This window comes from Vanrija pseudolonga, chromosome 2, assembly GCF_020906515.1.
Source record: "Vanrija pseudolonga chromosome 2, complete sequence".
NCBI classification, from domain to species: Eukaryota; Fungi; Basidiomycota; class Tremellomycetes; order Trichosporonales; family Trichosporonaceae; genus Vanrija; species Vanrija pseudolonga.
The window spans coordinates 2159625-2177373 of NC_085850.1; the positions used below are offsets into that span (position 1 = coordinate 2159625).

The following is a 17749-nucleotide window of genomic DNA, read 5'->3' on the forward strand; positions in this document are numbered from 1 at the left end:
GCTTTCATCACTGCGCACTGCTTGGATGTCGGGGCGTGCCGCCGTGCTGCTGAGTCACTCGAGGGATTTCCGCAACGAATCGGATGCTGTCGATGGAAGAGTTGATGGAAGTTGCCGAGTGTCGCGCGTCGTCGTGCTGCCGAGAAGCGGGCGGGCAAGTCACAGCCAAGTGACCAGTGACGACATGGCTCGCCTGTCGCTTGGCAAAAGTGGAGGTCGAGGCATTTGTGGCACTCGGTGTGGCAGCGGGCAATTGCCGCACTCGCACGACTCGGGCACGACGGCTTCCAATGCACGCTTCAAACCGATGCGGCTTGGACGATGTGAGTGTATGGAGGATGAAGTTGACGAGTGGAGGGTGCTGGAGCCTCAGCTGTATCGTGCAATGTGCCAACACTATGAACTGGTCAAATTGGCAGGGAAAGTTGAGACATTGTCTCACCCTGTCACAATCGGCGCGGATGCATCCAACAACAAAAGACATGCGCGTGTGGGCTACATTGTGATGAACAAGGCCGCAGCCGCCATCAAACCACACATGGGAGCACAATGATCAAACTCATCACTGCGTACAAACACGCTGAGCCATCACTCACAATAACAAAACATTGATCCCTCAAGGTGTCCCAGAGACTCACTGGTCGGACCTTGAGGCGGGCCGGTGTGGACTGCCCCTGGCCGAGTGTCGAATGTCGAATGTCGAGGAGGGCTGCAGTCCACGTTCCGGGTCGAACGCCCGTCGCAACTTGGTGGCAGGCCGAAGTCGAACATTTACGCACACTGCCACTGCGCGAAATCTTTGGTGACTGCTGTGATTACGCCCCATAGAAGGGCCAGCACACCGTACGCAGAACGCGGCACTCACCTCCGCACCACAACCTACACTTGAGCCACCGTAGTTGAGCAAAGCATGACTCCTTTCTTACTATGCATGCTTCTGGACACCCGAGCCGATGAGCACAATTCCGGCGCGACACGCCAGCGTTGTCATACCAGTTGTAGCATAAACAGCTGGTTGTCGACGGCGACATGTCACCCCACCAGTATCGTCGAAACCCAGCAGTTGTAGCGCAACTTCATTGTTCATTCACCTCTCTGCTCCGCTCGACACTCGCACCTATTCTACCAAGCTACGGTCTGGGAGCGTTCAAGCAAGAAAGAAAGATATTGGTGGACAAGGTCACACTCAATATCAAACAATAGATCCATGCCAGATGTGCCACCCATCACTTCCTTGTCCATCACTCACAATAGCAAAACATTGATCCCTCAAGGGTCCCAGAGATTCTCTGGTCGAGCCTTGAGGCGGGTCGGGCTGGACTGGCCCCTGATCGGATGCCGGAGTCGAGTGTCGAAAGTCGCAGGGGGGTACAGTCCAGTCTCCGAGTCGAACGCCCGTCGCAACTTGGTAGCAGGCCGATGTCGAACATATACGAACCATGCTACTGCCGCGAAATCGTGATTACTTGGAGCCTGATTCACCTGTTCATAAACCCCTCCCACCGCTCTCGCAACAATGCGACACATGACTACTGGCTTTCTTTAGTTGACTAAATCAGGCATCAGACAGTCCCACGGCGGACATCGCGAGGCGCTGGAAAACAGGACGCAGGCTTCCTGCAAGCCTAAGGAGAGAGGCGCAGTTACTCCACTCTGGCTCAGATTCTGGGTTCACGTTTTGCTGTATCACACAAAGGAGTTGAGAATGCATGCTGTCAACGGGCAATCTGGGTGTTACACCGTTTGGTTGCCTAGCAAGTATATACAAGTTGTGTGGCAAAGAGTCGTGTGGCAAAGAGTCGAGTGGAGCACCAATCAAGTGGGCAGTTGGATCGATGAATCATTGGCGGTTGCGCCGACCGCGGGGCTGGTGGGTCCACAGCCTGCCCGCGCGGATCTCGTCGAAAATCCAACTGCAAATGGGCCGGATCATGTTCTTAATGATCTCGAGGCCGTGCTCGGGACCATATTCCTTCCAGTACGCAGCCGCTAGCGCCTCGCAGACATCGCCCTCAATCTTGGTCATCTCGAAATCGGTGGGCCGAACCCGGAGGTCGATGTCTCGGTCCAACCCGTAATGACGGGTGATCCTTGCGAGGGTGGTATTGCGGCCCATAAGCTCCACAACCGTCTTGGTCGTCAGCATATGCTGCAAAGTGACGTTGTACTTACGTGTCGCTCATAGTTATTCGCATCCCGCCATTCGCTCGTGACCTCAATAGCGGCGATCTTGATATATTCGTCGCCAGCGTACTCGAGTAGCTCATACGAATGGGCCTTGTCTCGGGTGGCCGAGGAATGGGTGAGGACCTTGTCGAGGAGCCAGCCCTTACGCACTCGGACACGCCTCCCGATCTCTTGGAAAGGAGCATTGTACGCCACATGGGCTCCCATGAACTCGCTGCAGCACTTACAATCGCCACACGGCAGCCGACCGCCCTGTCCAGCTCGGCGAGCACGCTGAAGACTGTAGCAAGGACAGTGGCGGTCGCATGGAATCCAGAACGGCTCTGGGCTCTCTGCACAGGCGTTGGCGCTGCAGGGACTCAACATGTCTTCGAGCCTGCTGTGAAGAGATTCCGCCCTGGTTGGACAGTCAGCATCAATGAACTGGACTCGGGAAGAATTACTAGACTTAGGAAGCATTACTACTCACTTTTCAACCGCAGTGGCCAATCTCTCGCGGGTAGCCGCATGCTCCTTCTTTGACTCTACGAGGTCCTTCTGAACAGCAGCGAGCTGTTCCTCCGTAGTCGACAGCTTTGTCTTTACTGCGGCAAGCTTGGCCTTGGCTAGCTTGTGCCGAGCTGCGAACAGTTGGGCCTTGGATTCGGCGAGAGTCTTCTCGGTGCTCTCCAGCTTGTCACGAGTGGCGATGAGGTCGGCCTCGACTTGGGTGAGCCTGCTTTGGGTAGACACCACATCGTTCTGAGGTGAAGTGAGGTCGCCATTGCCCGTGACAAGTGTACTCTTGATCAGGAGCAGCTCCTGCTGAGTTTCTCCGAGTTCGACCTCGGCGCGCGTGAGCTTATTGTCGGTGACAGCCAGCATCGCGCGACTGGCAATGAGCTCCACCTCGACGGCAGGAAGGGTGAGACGACGTGAGGTGCTGGGTGGTGGGTGTTCGGTGTTGGGTGTTGGCTGTGGTGTGCGGTAGGTGTTGGCGCAGGGAGTAGGGGGTTGGGGATGGTGGTGGGTTGAGTTGTCCAACTGATTGCAGCGCGGCGGTTATATCGTGGCATGGGTGGGCACACGGCACGATGTCCTAGCACAAACATCTAGATACTGATGGAGGTGTGATGGGTGTATGTTTGTTGTATGCGGTGGACAGCGCCGCTGATTGGGTGCGAAGCGAGAGACAACAGACCATGTACCGTCACGCACTCGCACTGAAGGTAGTGTTGATTTGATGGTACCAAACAACTGAGGTCAGGTACCTCCTTGCCTTGTTACGCATGCATTGAGCGTAGCCTACAGTGGGTTTGATGGTGCCGTGGTCCCATGTTGCTGCCAAGCAGGCGCGGGGCTCCGCTGGTGGCACTTTTGGTGGCACCCGCGCCCTCTGGAGGATCGCGAGTCTTGGAGGCACTGCAGCTGGCATATGCATTAGCACACGTCCCACGCGACATTGGGACATCGACTGGCTCGATCTATGGGCCTCTGCGTGGCTGTGTGTATGCGCGTGTGTGTGTATGCGGCTCGTGCCGGCTCTGAGAGCCCCGTCGCGTGTGTGCCGGCGCGACAAACCCAGCCGCCCACGCCTGGCAAGACGTCCTCCGGTAGCGAAGTTGTTAACACGACGGGTCTGCCGACAAGGGAGCTGGGTTCGATTTCCGGTGGGGCATGTCATTACACGACATGTTCGTCGAGGCCCGGTCGGCTGTCCAAGCAGGTACCGTTTAGAAGGGAGTTCCTCAGCGTAGTCCGTCTCACACCTATCCTTTGGGTTTCTTTTGAAGTTAGCAGTCAAAGGCCTACTGGTCTCTGTCTTTTAGAAGGAGCAATTGGCGGGGCTGGGTCGACCTGATTTATTGCCACGACATCGGCCACCTTCACCCCAGCACCTGGCCGACAATGTGGGCACCAGTTGGATTCACAAGCGCAAACAGCGAGAGCACTGTTCAAGCTCTTGAATGAGTGACTGAACGAGGTTCTTGCCAGCTGCAGTCGCACGGCGACGAGTGCTGCGACACCGCTTCGCGTGTGTTCGAGTGCGGCGTGTGTGCTTGGCGTGTGTGTCGCAGGGTAAACCATTCACCATCTACCACGCTCCTCGCACTCAGAAGAGTCAGCTGGTCGTTCAAGACCGACACGTCGACAACGTCCTTTCTCCCTTCATTCACTAACCAACCCTAACCACTTGTCTTGAGTATAGCTCTCTTGCTGCCTCTCACGCCTCGTCACTCGACAATGTCGACCTCGAATCATCAAGGGGTCCAGAACGCACCACCCGCGCCGTCCGTCGAGCACTCGGACGGCAGAAATGGCGCGTCTTTCGTTCTCGACGCAGCTTCAGTAGCGAGCTTTGCTGGACTCACAGGCGTAAAGCCCGCGGACATCGAGACCCCCGACGGCACAATCTCCGCGGTTGACGGGCATTCCCAAGAGGTGGATACCTCGCTCGAGAATAAAGACTCGACAGACATGGAGGGCGCGTGGGGTCAAGTCGCCCAATGGGGCTCTGCACAGTCCAAGAAGGCTCTCCGGCGAGCGCAGAGAAAGGGTAAAAAGTCGCGTCGCAGGGAGCTTATGAAGTACAACCTCCTCCGCGTCCCAGGTGTCAAGGCTAGCGGCAGTGTGCAGCATTCACCGGCTACTGCCGGTGAGGCCGGTCAACTGTCGCCTCCTCAAGCGTTTACCTTTGGCACTGAGGCTACCTTTGGTTTCGCACCCTCCTTGGGCTTCAGTGCTTTCGTTGGATTCGGTCGCCCTCCTGCCGCTCTACCAGAGACCACACTCGGCCAAGCTGGGAGCTTAGAAGGCGGAACAGTTGCCCCGCAAGGTGCGCGATAAGCCTGTCGCAAGTAGGCTGACATATGGTCCAGATGGTTCAGCTGCACTTGAGGGGTCTGAAGCTCCAGTCCGACGAGAGACTGAGCTCGAGATGTGGAAGCGGATGTGAGTGCCGGTGAGGCAGACCAGCCTCGCGTATTGAGCCAACTATGCAGTGATTGCGAGCAACAAAGCAAGATTGGCCAGCTTGAGACCCGAGTCAAAGTTCAGCGCACAATCAACGAGAAGCTTCAGAAGGAGTGAGTGCGGGCTTGGAGTCTGCAGAAACAGCAGTACTAAGGAGTTGATCAGACGAAATCTCTTGCGTGCAGAGTACGTGGTGGTATGCGTGGGACAGAGCCCCTCCTGACCCCCCTCCAGCGTGAACAAGTTCAAAGCAGTGTGGAGCAAGGCCTCGCCGCGGTACTCCATCGAAACCGCGCTGGTCGACATGACCCAGTGCAAGGGCAGGATGCTGCGGAAGCGGATGGCGCCTGCCAAGGGCGAGGACCCCGAGCTGACGGACTGCACGGACGGATCGTGCCGGTGCGTCGCGTCGCGCCGCGACCGCGCCCAGGCCCCCATCCGTGGCGTCAACAACTGGGCCTCACCTCCCCCCTGCGGGCACTGCGACTGCTGCAACGACGCCATGGTGCCGCACGTGGCGGCCAACCTCCCGGTGCACCTCGTGCCGCAGCTGCCCGAGTCGATGGGCGCCCCGGAGATCCAGCACGAAGTCCAGCTCGCGCGCACGCACCCGACGTTCGTCGCCGACCTGGTCGACTCGTACAAGGACCTCGAGCACGTGGGCGACAGTGTTGTCGAACTGTCGGTGCGCGTCATGATGATCATGGCTGCGGACTCGTGTCTGCCCCGGGGGTACTATCGATCGGTGAGTCGCCTACTGTAGTTGGACGAGTATCGTGGTCTGGCAGCTAAAGGCCCACCCACTAGCGACTCAAGAGGTGGTGCGTCGCTAACAGCACGCTCGCCCTGCTGTCGAAGCACTGGGACCTGATTGACCGCGTCCGCATCGACCCCGAGACGAGGAACGAGATCGACGAGACCAAGCTCAGGGGCGACCTGGCCGAGTCTCACATTGGCGTCATGTTCAAGACGCACGGGTGGGACGCGACGAGCGCGTTCCTCCGCGACGTGTACACGCCCATCATCGACTTTCTCGTCGAGGAGATGGACGCGCAGCGCCTGGCGTGATGCGGTCGGCCGAGGGTCGAGGGTAGGTCGGTAGGAAGCGAAGGTAGGCCTGCGTGCATGCAGTGATATCAACAATGTTTGGTCGTACGAGCCGGCGTGCAGCACCAATGCCACGGGTGTCGTCTCGTGCCACTGCATATCCATCACCACCACGACAAAAAAGCATCCGCGTGTCCTGGGCGCCGGCGGCGCCGAGTGGGCGCCGAGACACGGCCCATGCCTCGGCGGGCGCCTCCGCGACGGCATCACATGATCGGCAGGCAGGCGGCAGGCTGGCCAGGTGCGGCATGTCACTGTGCGGCGCGCTCAGGCGCAGCGGCTTGCCGCGATCCGACTTGCTGCTTGGCTGGCTCGTAGTCAGTCGGACCAAGCCGCCGGCCGGTCGGTGACCTCCATCTCCCGCTTCCGACGGAAATGGGTCGGTGGTCGTATCTTGGCGCCTGCCTGCGTCAGCCGAACGTAAGGCGCTTTGCGGGCCGCCGGTGCCAGGCTTGTCTCGCAGTCTCGCAGCCTCGCACCCGCAACACCTGTCTGTCCCTTGCCTTGTTTGCTGCCAAGCCGACAACACCATCCCCACGCTGCTCCATGATGCAGCCGCCCCGGCTTTTGTGCGGACGTGACGATGGTGCTGGTGGTGCTGGTTGGTGATGGGTGCGTCACGGTGGTCCGGGGTGGAGGCGCAGGGATGCCCTTCGGCCTCGGAACCGGTACGTAAGCAATCTCACCGTTGTGTCCAAAGCCACGGAAAACGATAAGCACGACGGGGCAGGGAGGGTGTAGCTCTTCTTCCCCCCCGGAGCCGTTGGATGTGTGCGTCTACTTGCGGTGCCGGGGGTCAGGTCGGCGACGAGACCGAGGCAGTCAGTGGAGGTGTATTAGGCCCAGTTGTAATGCCGCAAGCTAAACGAGCCAGCCGCCCCCGCTGTGCTGCGCTGCGCTGCCCGTATTTTGTCAGATTGATTTATCACGGCAAGTCGGCCCCGACGGGCTGCCTGGCTCTGATTTTCCGGGCCGGCGGCGGGGGTTTCCCGAGATGCAACCAACGCTCGCTGCCCAAACCTGACCGAGGACCCTCGACACCGACGACGAAGGTCGGCATCTCCCCCGACCTTGGCTGACTTTGACTGTTGCAACATCTTCTACAGCAACACTACTGCCTACACCTACACTACTGCTACACCATGTCAGGCAGCGACGACGCAAAGGACGAGCTGGCACCGCCGCCAGCTAACAGTATGTTGGCGGGAGCACGAAAACGAGAATAGAGCTGACTCCACTCCCCCCTCAGAGGCCTGTGTAAGCCACCCTCACCCCCCGCTCCAACTCACCCCCAGGACCTATGCTACCGCTCCAAGCTCAAGTGCGTCGGGCGCGAGAACCCGCCCTGCCAGCGCTGCGTGACGCAGGGCATGGAGTGCACGTTTGACGGCCGGCGCAAGTCGAAAATGACCATGGTGGAGAAGTGAGCAAGCCAACCCGGCGCGCACAGTGGCAAGACTAACGCCGACGTAGTCGCATCTCATCGCTCGAGGGCACGCTCGAGGACATGCAGGCGCAGATGAGCGCCGTGTCGAACCAGCTCGCAGAGCTCGCGGCCCTGCAGCGCGCCCAGCCGACAAGTGAGTCATGCTTACGCCGATGGGTGGACGGTGGACGCATTCGGCGCCGCGCCGAGCCTCCATCGCCTCGTCGCGCCGCTCGGCTTCTCCGGCAACGCGGCTGACATTCTTCTTCTCTGTAGAACCCGAGCCGTCGCCGATCCCGCGCTCGCCACACACGCTCGCGCCGCCCGTCAACGCGCACTCGCTCTCGGCCATCCTGTCGCCCGCGCCGCCGCGCAGCGGCTTTGACGACGACAGCAACAACCACTACCACTCTGCGTCTGTGCGCTCGTCCGGCAAGGCGCCGATCCTCGGCCCGACGCTTGGCGGCCCGCCATCTTACCTTCCCCCAGCGCACGGCAGCCCCCCTCGCCGAAGGGACGACGTCGACGACGACCCGCTCGACGAGGCGTCGCGCCACGGCCCGCTGCGCAAAACACTGACGCGGTACGAGCAGTCGCGCCGTCCGCCGGCGGCCTCGTCGTCGTCCAACCCCATCTCGCCGGCGGCTGGCTCCGAGCGCCCCAGCAAGCGCTTCAGAGGCGACGACTACGCGGCTGCTACTCCCAGCGACATCTATGCCGGATCCGTCCTCTCGGCGCCGGAGTACGCGGATCCCGTGGACAGCGGCCTGATCACGCCTGCGCGGGGCCGCGCACTGGTGGACACGTGAGTGGCGGGCTATATGCATCGTTCGCTTCCGGCGGACTGGACTGCTGACCCACGCAGGTTCTTCAAACACTGCAATGTGTCGATTCCTATCTTTGACCCGGCGGTGGACACTTGGGAGAGGTAAGTCGCCGCCGCTACCCCGGGGCTGACGTCAGCCTCCGCCGGCGGTCGGCACTCTGCCTCACATCCATTTTGATGGTAGGCGCCCGGTATGACGACGGGCCCGAAGATAGCACGCTGCAGCGGCGACTGCAGGAGCATGCGGAATGGCTTGCAAAGAACACGTTGTTTAGCCCTGCTCCCAACGACGTCGACATTGAGACGATCCAGGCATTGGGTAAGTAGTTACCGCCGCAGCAACAACTACTAGCCGCTAACTTACCTCCCAGTCGTGCTCACCGCCTGGGGAGAGGTCCAGTGGCGGCCGGGAGGGCACACGTTCCGCCTCGCGATGGAGTCGGGCCTGTATCGCTGCCTGCCGCACCTGGTTGCGACGGGCATGGGCAGCCGGTGCGTGTACACTGCCGACCTCGAGAAGGACCGGCCGTATGTCGTCGGCGCGCGCGTGTGGCTCGCCATCCTGAAGAGCGAGTACGAGATGGCGTTCAACCACGGCAGACCGCTGTTGGTCGGCGACGACCCGAGCATCGGGCTCGGCAGGCGGCTGCTCGACCACCCACTCGCGCTGCAGACCGACTCGCGCCTCGTCGCGCAGTGCGAGCTGATCGCCGGCCGCCAGCGCCGCCACCTCAGCTTCCAGGACCCGCCGCAGACGACCGTGGCGCAGACGGTCGCCGAGTTGAAGAAGGAGAACGACTTTTTCGACTCGTGGTTCGCCGACTGGAACAGCTACTATGGTGAGGTTTCGAGTTGTGCCTTCTGACCTCCGCCCAGACCACATCGACATCCCGAGCGGCCACTTCCTCCGCGACGTGCTCATCACACTCAAGCACCACGCGATCCTCATCTCCAACGCGCGCCTGCTCATCGGCGTGCACTCGCAGGCGGACGTCGAGGCGCTGTCGCCGGAACGCCGCGACGCGCTCTTCAAGGCCGTCGGCGCCGCCTCGGGGCTCGTGCACATGGCCGTCGGGTCAAAGGGGTACAAGGAGCACTTTGCGAGCTCCAGCAGCCTGACGCAGGTCGGCATGGTGTTCGCCTCGCGCCTGCTCATCCGCTTCGCGACGCTCGCGCCCGAGGCGGTCGATCTGCGGCGGACAAGCAAGGAGATTGAGGAGATTGCCGAGATGCTGCGAAGGGGGCCTGGCGCACAGCTCGCAGAGCAGATCCACCAGATCCTCGAACGCGCGCGCGACAAGCGCGTCCTCCCGCCCCGCTCTGGCCCGGGCTCGCGCGACACCTCGCCCCGGCAGGGCCAAGCGGCGGCCGACGCCGACGGCCGCATCGCATTCAGCATGCCCGAGCCTGCGGCACCGTACACGTTCGACCTGCTCAGCGACTTTGAGTTTGCGCAGGAGCTGTTCAGCGGCCCGGCGCTGACTGACAACGAGGCGATCAACATGTTCAACTGGATCAGGAATGACTGGCACGACCGACCGCAGGGAGGCGGGTCGGCGTGGTAGCGCGGCGTAGCGGAGCTGGGCAGCCAGTAGCCAGTAGCTAGTAGCCCGCCGCATCTGTATGATTTACTTGCATCTGCATCCTCTTACTTTGGGGGAACATGGTCGCCGTGTGTCCCGATTTCTTCTTCTTCTTCTCGCGCGTGCTTGCTCTCTCTCTTGCCCAGTGTCCATGGATGTCGACTACTTGCCGTCCTTGTGGTCGAGGTGCGAGCCGGGCGTGTGCCCCTCCCCGTGGTGATGGTGGTGGTTCTTGCCCGTACCGGGCGCGATCTCGCCCTGCGTCTGCTGGCCCGCAGCGGCGTGGTGTCCGCCGTGGTGGTGGCCGTGGTGCTGGCCGCCGGCTTGCTGCTGCGCCGCGGCGGCCTGCGAGCGGGTCTGGCGGTCGGACGTGGGCTGGGGTGCGGACATGGCGTTGCGTTTGGTGGGGGGATGGGGCTGGGGGTGGTGGGGGATGATCGTCAGTAGTCAGCAGTGTGAGTCCCGTTAAGTAGCGCTGCCCACATGCACCCACCCCGCTACGCTACCGCACCTCGCTACTGTCGTCATGCCGCAGCCACCAGCAGCAGCAGCAGCCATCCCCCATCTGGCACATTCCTGCCGAGGTCCGCACGCAGGTCGTCGGGTGTGAAACGAGCCGCCGCGGTTGTCGCACGTCGCAGTCATGAGTCAGTGGTGGGCGATGACGACATGGCCGCGTGGCATCGACACGGAGTTCACGAGTTCACCAGCATCATCATTATAGACATCAACCCAGCTACAGAATTACAACGATGGACCACGCACAGCGGCGCACGAGCGGCGGCCTGAGACTGCTAGTTCCCGTGGGTCTCTTGGTAGCGCCGCCCCCCGTCCGTGTCGACAGCGTCGACAGCGGCGGAGGGCACAGCGGCGATGGGGGCCTCCTCAGGCCCGATGGGCGCGGCGAGCGCGTCGGCGTCAGCGTCGACCGCCGAGCCGGCGCCGCTCTCAGCCTCGGCGATAGGCGAGGTGGCCGGCTTGCCGTCCCTACTGACGCGTCGGCGCGGGTCAACGGGCACTTCGTGGGCGTTAGGCTGGGTATGTACCCCGTCGCCGCCTGTCCCGCGCGTGTGGTGCGCGGGGTCGTGGTGCGGGTCGTGCGGCGCGGCGTCGTCGAGCATGTCGCCGCTGGGGCGGGTCGCGTCGGTGGACGTGCTGGGGCGGGGCGCGCCGCTGCTCACGAGGGAGGGCACGGCGCGCCCGGGGCACTCGGGACACTTGCATTTGTGCGCTCGGCACCTGCAGTGCCCGTGGCACCTGGCGTACTGTAAGTTGGGTGGCGCTGGCGCGACTCACTCGCATGAGATGCCACTCTGCTTGCATCTACACCCGGTGAATACCCCGCGAATGGCGTTCATTGTGGTTGCGTGCGATAAGTGTCGTACGTGGGGCCCGATCTGAGCTCGTGGCAGTAGTAAGTGTTTATATGCAGCTGGTATTGCGTCGGCGTCGTAGCCGCCGACGCGGTCTGGCCACAAGTACATACACTGCACGCGAGTCCAGATAAGTGGAGCCCTGTAGTCGTCTATCCACATGCCAGGCCGCGGCATGCACGCGCTCGCATCTAGATGCCCCAGGCCACATCGAGGCCATGGGCATGATGCAAGGCAGGTGGCATCATAGGTGGCATCCCAAAAATCCCACAACCATAAAAACACGAACGAGACCTACTCTCCCCCTTCAAGCGAGCACTCGTTCCCACCCCTGACTTGACCCGTCCTGACGAGTATCCCACCCACCATGCGACCGACGACGGAGGCCAAGTCGACGTCGGCGGTGAGCTACGCTGCGCCCCCTGCACACCCGCCGCCACCTCCGCCGGCCGCAGAGCCAGACGAAGAACTCCCGCCGTACTCGCCGTGCCGGGGCGGCCCCTCATGCAGGGACCACAACAGCACGGCGCCGCAGCGCCCTTCGGCGCCCCGACATCCGTCCTACTCGGCATGGGCGCCGAGCGTCGTCCACTCGCGCGCTGGCCTCTCCCGCCTGCGCGCGATGGAACGCGTCGAGAGCGATGAGGAGCGCCGAGAACGCGTGCGCAGGGAGCAGGAGGCAGAGCTCGCGCATTGGAGGGAGCAAGTCGCCCTGGCTACTATCCTCCGCGAGGCGGAAGAGGAGCCTCGTCGCCCACTGTCACAACGCCAAGGAGACGCGGTATCGCATCCGCAACAACGCGGTCTGGACCCAGTGGCCTCGAGTGCCGCCCCTGCGCCGTCTCCGTCGCCGCCGTCGTCTTCCGCCCTAGGACTGCATGGCCTCGGAAGCAGCACACACGCCACCCCCGTCGCCGCGTCGTCACCGCCACGTCCGACCTCACGCACCCGCCCGCGCGCAGGCACTTCTCCGGCACCTCACTCTCGCTCGCCATCATCTCCATCTTCATCACACATTCACCAACAACCTCCCCTCTCGCACACCTCCTCATCGTCCAGCCTCAGCTCGTACCGCTCGAGCAGCTCGACAACACCCGCCACACCGCCCGACAGCGCCGGCGCGCTCCCGCTCCCCCTCCCGGCCTGGTGCAACTCGCCCGCACCGACACCACGACTCACGCGGAGCGCAAGCGCTCCAGATCTCGCCCTGCTCACGCTCCAGGACTTGGAGGCGGCGTACACGCCCGTACGGGGTGAGTGGGGCTGCGTGCCGTAGATCAGCAGGCAACTAACACCCTCCCAGTGCCCCTCCTCCGGCGAAAGGTGACGCCGAACCACCTCCGCAGGTCCCACCCCGTCCCCAGCCGCATGGACTCGCGCACAGCGACAACAGCGAGCCGCACGACGAGCCGTACTAGCGCCGAATCGTCGCGGCGCGAGCGCAACCCCTGGTCCCCGTCGGGGATTGCGGAGCGCCTGAGCCCGCGCGCGCTGGTCGAGCGCTCGCCGTCGCCGCCGCCCCAAGCTCCAGGCGACGGTAACAACCCGCCGTCGCCGAGCCGCAACCGCCCGTTCTCCTTCTTCCGGCGCCCGACGCGCACGTACCCCGCGCGCGCCGAGCCCGAGCCGCTGCCCCACGGCCACGAGCACAGCGCGGTGTATGGCCGCCCGGCGCAGCACCCTCAAAGCGAGCACACGTACGCCCGCGTCCCGCCGCGCCTGTTCGAGCAGTGGCCCACGCGCCTGCCGATCGAGTACAAGCTCTGGTGCACGCCCTTCCTGGGGTACGACGACGTGCCCGTCGAGGAGGAGGTCGTGGGTGTCATCTCGGAGATGTAGAGGATGTGTTAGAAGTCAGTATCACCGGCAAATGCGCCGCGTATATAATCAATGCTGCATATGTCCGTACGTGAATGTGGCGTTGTGGGGCCAGTAGTGGGGGTTGTTGAATGTGGGTTGGTTTAGAGGAGGAGGGCCGCGGCGATGGCAACGACAAGGACGCCAGCGGCAGGGCGCGTAACGCCCGCGCTCGAGGGCTTGCTGGACGCCTTGGCGGACGCAGCAGAGGCAGCGGCACCAGACGCAGTGCCGGTACCCGAGCCAGCAGCGCCAGATGCACTGCCAGAAGCAGCATCCGACGAGGCGGCCGCGGCGCCCGAGGCAGGGGTACCAGCGACGTACTCGTCAAAGCTCTGGAAGGTGTAGTTCTGCTCGACGTAAGGGTGGGTCCAGTTCATGGCGGCCGAGAGGGGCACAATGTGCTTGAACGCGCCCTTGATGTTCGGGTACTGCTCGATAAACTCCTGCATGGTGAAGTTGTTGATCTCGTGGTTGAGCACCGTGAGGCCCTGGGTCGCGTACTGGCCCTGGCCGGCGGCGGTGATGATCTTCTGGTAGTTGTTGGTGACGTCGGCGGCCGTGATGTTGTTGGTGCCGACCGACCAGTCGAACGTGTCGTTCTTCCAGAGGACGTTGCTGAGGTTGAGCGCCGAGGCAATCACGCGCACGCGGTTGTCGACGTCGCCGTAGGGCGGGCGCCAGCAGGTGGGCGTGACGCCGACGACCTCCTTGATGACCTGGCGCGTGTAGTAGAGCTCGGCGAACACCTGCTCGTTGGTGAGGGCCGTCATGTACGGGTGCGACCAGGTGTGCACGCAGATGTGGTGGCCGTCGTCGCGCGCGCGGATCGCCTGCACCGGCCAGTCGATGACGTTGGAGCCGATGAAGAACATGGTCGCCTTCTGGTTGTTGGTCTGGAGGAAGTTGTACAGCGCGTTGTGCGAGCAGTTGGGTCCGTCGTCAAAACCGAGACCCCACGTCTCGGGCTCGGGCAGGTTGGTGATGTCGGGCTGCAGGCCGAGCGACGCCGCGGGGGTCGTGCAGCGCGTCTGCGTCCACCAGCAGTCGGCGTCCCCGGGAGGGTAGTTTACGCCCGCCCAGTCGCCCTTGAGCGTGCCGTGCGGCGAGTTCGAGTTGGGCACCTTTTGGGCCACGGTCGCGTTGATGGTCGCGAAGAGCGCAGCGGCCTCGGTGTCACCGGGGACGAGGGCCGCGGGCTGCACCCAAATACTGGGGTACTTGGGCTTGCTGTTGGCCATGGGCGCGTACGAGTAGGGCGCGCACTCGGCGGCGACGTCTGGGGGGTGTTAGCGGTGTGAGGCTGTGATGGGGCGACTTCGACTGCGTTCTAGCCAGGCGAGCGGGCTACGACCCCTTTGCACCAGCATCTCCAAAGCAACGACCAGCCGCCTGCTGACGGATGCCGCCTGCCTTCTAGAAGCTGGCCACCTTCCTCGCGCCCCCTGGCCCAACCCCACGCCACACCCCCACCCTCACTCAGGCCGTCACTCACCAACGTTTGAGCCGTCCACCTGGCGCTTGTCGTAGATGACATTGTGCTCGCCTCCAATGTTGCGCCGGGCAATGTTGTGGCCGCTGCAGCCAATGTGGGCGGCAGCGAGGCCCAGGAGTGAGATGGAAGCGGTCGCGACGAGCATGTTAAGGGGTCAATGAGTGTGGGGGGACGGAGCCGCAGTGTCCAGTGGCGTTGATTGATGTTGTTGTTATCAAGAGAGTAAAAGAGAGAGCCGATGTGCCGGCTGCTGCTGTTGTTGAAGTGACACGAGCAAGTGAAGAGTAGGAGTGAGAAGAGGATGTTGATCCATTCACCGCAGCAGTAGTTGTTACATTCCATGGCAACCAGCGTGCCGCAAAGACGAGGACGAGACGAGACTACGCGTGCAGTGTGATCCCCCCCGATCCCCCTTGTACCCTCTGCCCTCCCCTTGACTGCGCGCGTCTTGGGAAACTTGCCCCTTCCTGAACTTAGACCCAGATTAGAACGGGGCGTGAAGGGGAGAAAAGGTCTCGGGATGCGCCGATGCGGGTGGGATGCCTGCCAGCTGCCAGGCAACTAGCAAGCGAGCATCACTCTGGCTAAAGAGGGTGTGGTGGGGGTGGCTTACTGCGCAGCTAAATAAGGTAAGGAAAAGGGCGACGACGACGACGACGACACGATCCAGCCGAGTGATGCGAGCTGCCATCCCCTGCCGCCGCACGGGCCGAGGGAAGGGGGGGCGGGGGCGCACGGCGGCACGACGCGGCAGGCGCCATGGCTGTGGCGTGCAGGGCCTTTGTGTGGATGTGTGACAACCTTGGCCTATTTTTAGACGGCCATGTCAGTTTCACTCTGCGCACAGAGGGTAAGGTGAGGGTGAGGTGTCGCGGGCCTTGGTTCCGCGGGCCTAATGGTCGAGCACGCCTAATTTTTGCAGGCCTAGTGGGCACTCCCCATTCTCCAGGCCAGCCAAAGCCAGGCAGGCCTCGATCGATCAAGTTGCCGTCGTCCACCGCACCCACCATGACGTCTGCCGCTCTCGCCGGCTAGCCCACTGCCCGCCCATACCCCACACCCCACAAAAGACACCAACATGCATGAGTCGTGGGCCACTGGCGCCAACAACAAAAGTCCATGAGACAACAACACCAAGCGGGGGCTACCGCACGAGCGTGCCCAAGGCGCCAAAGACACCCAGCACGACCGGCAGCACAGCAGCAGCGAGCGACTCGGCGCCGCTAATGGGCACAGGCCTTGACGCCGTAGCCGAAGGAGCGAGGGTGTGGGAGGTGGTCGGCGGCACCGTGAAGTTGCCGGGCGCCATCGTCGGGGCCGCCGCCGAGCTCGCGACGGCAGCGATGGGGGTCGTCGATGTCGTCGTCGTCGTTAACGACGACGTCGTAGTGGGCACAGGCGGGACGTAGACCGACGACGAGGTGGTCTCCTCCGCAGGCGGCGGGACGTACTCGGACGTTGTAGTTTCCGCCCGCGTGTAAGTGTACGTGTTGGTCGAGGTGCGGTACACCGTGTTCTCGTCAAACGTCTGCGAGGTCACGTCGGCGACCGTCCACGTCGACGTGCGCACGCCGCCGCCGTACCCGCTGCACGTTTGGCCGTTGCGGCAGCAGCCTCCGGTGGTGCAGTAGTACCCTGCCTCGCAGTATCCGCGCGCTGGGGGGTGTCAGAGGGGGGTAGGCGCTGTGAGAGCTCCAAGCCACGTACTGCTGCAGCAGCTCGCGTCAAACGGCGCACAGGAGCCATTGTCGCACACGCCGACGCCGTTGGGGCAGCAGCCGCCGCGGATAGTGTTACAAAACGAGCCCGGGGCGCAGTAGATCCCTGTGGGTGTGCGTTAGCAGGGCTCGCTGGGCTCGGAACGCGTGGTTCTTGGGCGAGACGCAACGCACGATTACCACAGCACTTGGATCCCCACGGCGCGCACCCCCCGTCGGCGCACATCCCCCAGTTGCCGCAGCTCTGGCGCTTGTCCAGCCCCAGCGAGAGGACGTTGGGGCTCGTCGCGTCGTAGCCTGGGATCGGGTCCACGCCCGCGAAGGGGATGAAGTCGGGCAGGTCGTCGCGCGGCGCGGGGGAGAGGGCACGCTCGGGCTGAGGGGAGAGGAGGAAGCCGCCTAGGTCGCGCGGGGTGTGCGCGCTCGCGGCGGAGAGGAGGGCGAGGGCTACGATGGCGAGCATGTCGTGGTGGCGAGACGGGTCGAACGGAACTGAGCAGAGCGAACAAAGCACTCGCCCTCGCCATCCTCTTCTCCCTCCTTTATACCACCCGCTCGAGGTTGACGCCACATGCCAAGCCTCACCCCATTACGACGACGCGGATCCGGCCCCAGACGGACACTTAAACCCTCATCAAAGTGGCCGTTTGGGCCCACTATCGCGGCATATGCTGTGTCAAGCTTGCCCCCCACGTGAGCGCGACCACCATGGCAGCATAGTGCAATTGATACGCTCACGCGCGCAGCCCATGGCCCGCACGACTGGACCTATCGAGCCAACATTACCGGGCCCGCCGGGGGCGGTGACAGGGCCCACTCACGGGCACGGGCATCATGAAACGGACATTTATGACGGACGTCGCAATGCCCATCCGCGCCAAGACTGGCTGGCTACTTGCAAGGGTGGGTGCCTGCAACCGACTGCATCCGAAGACAGGCGGTGCGCTTGGACGCACCGCGGCGGTGCTCGTGCACTGCTTGCGTGACTGACTGAGTCAAGGTTATCTCGACGAGCAGACTGACAACCCCCGGCCCTGGAACTGCCATGTTGAGTGAGGTACGCCGGTCCGGGCATGTCACGTGTGCCCGCCCGCTCGTGTCTGGAGTGGGTCCTGTGAGGGTGACATCGACCGCTTGCAGCCTCGACCGGTGGACAACGATATCAGCACCGCTGTGAAGACGATGCCAAGAAATCACGGATTTGTGATCCGCTGCACGCTGCAGG

General features: G+C 62.9%; 8 protein-coding genes across 8 annotated transcripts; 3 read left to right on the forward strand and 5 right to left on the reverse strand.

Annotated features, from left to right (window-relative positions):
* Nucleotides 1–1840: 1840 nt before the first annotated feature.
* On the reverse strand, nt 1841–3051 carry LOC62_02G002593 (uncharacterized protein; the record flags this gene model as incomplete). Its single annotated transcript, XM_062769104.1, has 3 exons — nt 1841–2149; nt 2173–2401; nt 2657–3051. 3 exons carry the CDS (start codon nt 3049–3051, stop codon nt 1841–1843), a joined length of 933 nt encoding a protein of 310 aa, XP_062625088.1.
* A 1359-nt stretch (nt 3052–4410) lies between these two features.
* Nucleotides 4411–6207, forward strand: LOC62_02G002594 (uncharacterized protein; the record flags this gene model as incomplete). The annotated part of the gene is made up of 5 exons (XM_062769105.1): nt 4411–5002; nt 5046–5118; nt 5187–5252; nt 5374–5884; nt 5947–6207. 5 exons carry the CDS (start codon nt 4411–4413, stop codon nt 6205–6207), a joined length of 1503 nt encoding a protein of 500 aa, XP_062625089.1.
* Nucleotides 6208–7350: 1143 nt separating this feature from the next.
* priB_2 (Protein priB) lies at nt 7351–10505 on the forward strand. The gene is made up of 8 exons (XM_062769106.1): nt 7351–7440; nt 7534–7669; nt 7720–7826; nt 7949–8477; nt 8538–8600; nt 8636–8817; nt 8870–9337; nt 9375–10505. The coding sequence occupies exons 1-8, from the start codon at nt 7389–7391 to the stop codon at nt 10061–10063; spliced, it is 2226 nt and encodes a 741-aa protein (XP_062625090.1). The 5' UTR covers nt 7351–7388; the 3' UTR covers nt 10064–10505.
* On the reverse strand, nt 10244–10471 carry LOC62_02G002596 (uncharacterized protein; the record flags this gene model as incomplete). The annotated part of the gene is made up of 1 exon (XM_062769107.1): nt 10244–10471. The coding sequence occupies one exon, from the start codon at nt 10469–10471 to the stop codon at nt 10244–10246; it is 228 nt and encodes a 75-aa protein (XP_062625091.1).
* A 370-nt stretch (nt 10506–10875) lies between the features above and the next one.
* Nucleotides 10876–11439, reverse strand: LOC62_02G002597 (uncharacterized protein; the record flags this gene model as incomplete). Its single annotated transcript, XM_062769108.1, has 3 exons — nt 10876–11236; nt 11263–11346; nt 11378–11439. The coding sequence occupies 3 exons, from the start codon at nt 11437–11439 to the stop codon at nt 10876–10878; spliced, it is 507 nt and encodes a 168-aa protein (XP_062625092.1).
* A 382-nt stretch (nt 11440–11821) lies between these two features.
* LOC62_02G002598 (uncharacterized protein) lies at nt 11822–13293 on the forward strand (the record flags this gene model as incomplete). Its single annotated transcript, XM_062769109.1, has 2 exons — nt 11822–12707; nt 12758–13293. The coding sequence occupies 2 exons, from the start codon at nt 11822–11824 to the stop codon at nt 13291–13293; spliced, it is 1422 nt and encodes a 473-aa protein (XP_062625093.1).
* Nucleotides 13294–13415: 122 nt separating this feature from the next.
* On the reverse strand, nt 13416–15096 carry CDA_0 (Chitin deacetylase; the record flags this gene model as incomplete). The annotated part of the gene is made up of 2 exons (XM_062769110.1): nt 14807–15096; nt 13416–14590 (listed from the first exon to the last, which is right to left on the reverse strand). The coding sequence occupies exons 1-2, from the start codon at nt 14949–14951 to the stop codon at nt 13416–13418; spliced, it is 1320 nt and encodes a 439-aa protein (XP_062625094.1). The 5' UTR covers nt 14952–15096.
* Nucleotides 15097–15950: 854 nt separating this feature from the next.
* Nucleotides 15951–16987, reverse strand: LOC62_02G002600 (uncharacterized protein; the record flags this gene model as incomplete). Its single annotated transcript, XM_062769111.1, has 3 exons — nt 15951–16462; nt 16514–16630; nt 16699–16987. 3 exons carry the CDS (start codon nt 16985–16987, stop codon nt 15951–15953), a joined length of 918 nt encoding a protein of 305 aa, XP_062625095.1.
* Between the last annotated feature and the right edge of the window lie 762 nt (nt 16988–17749).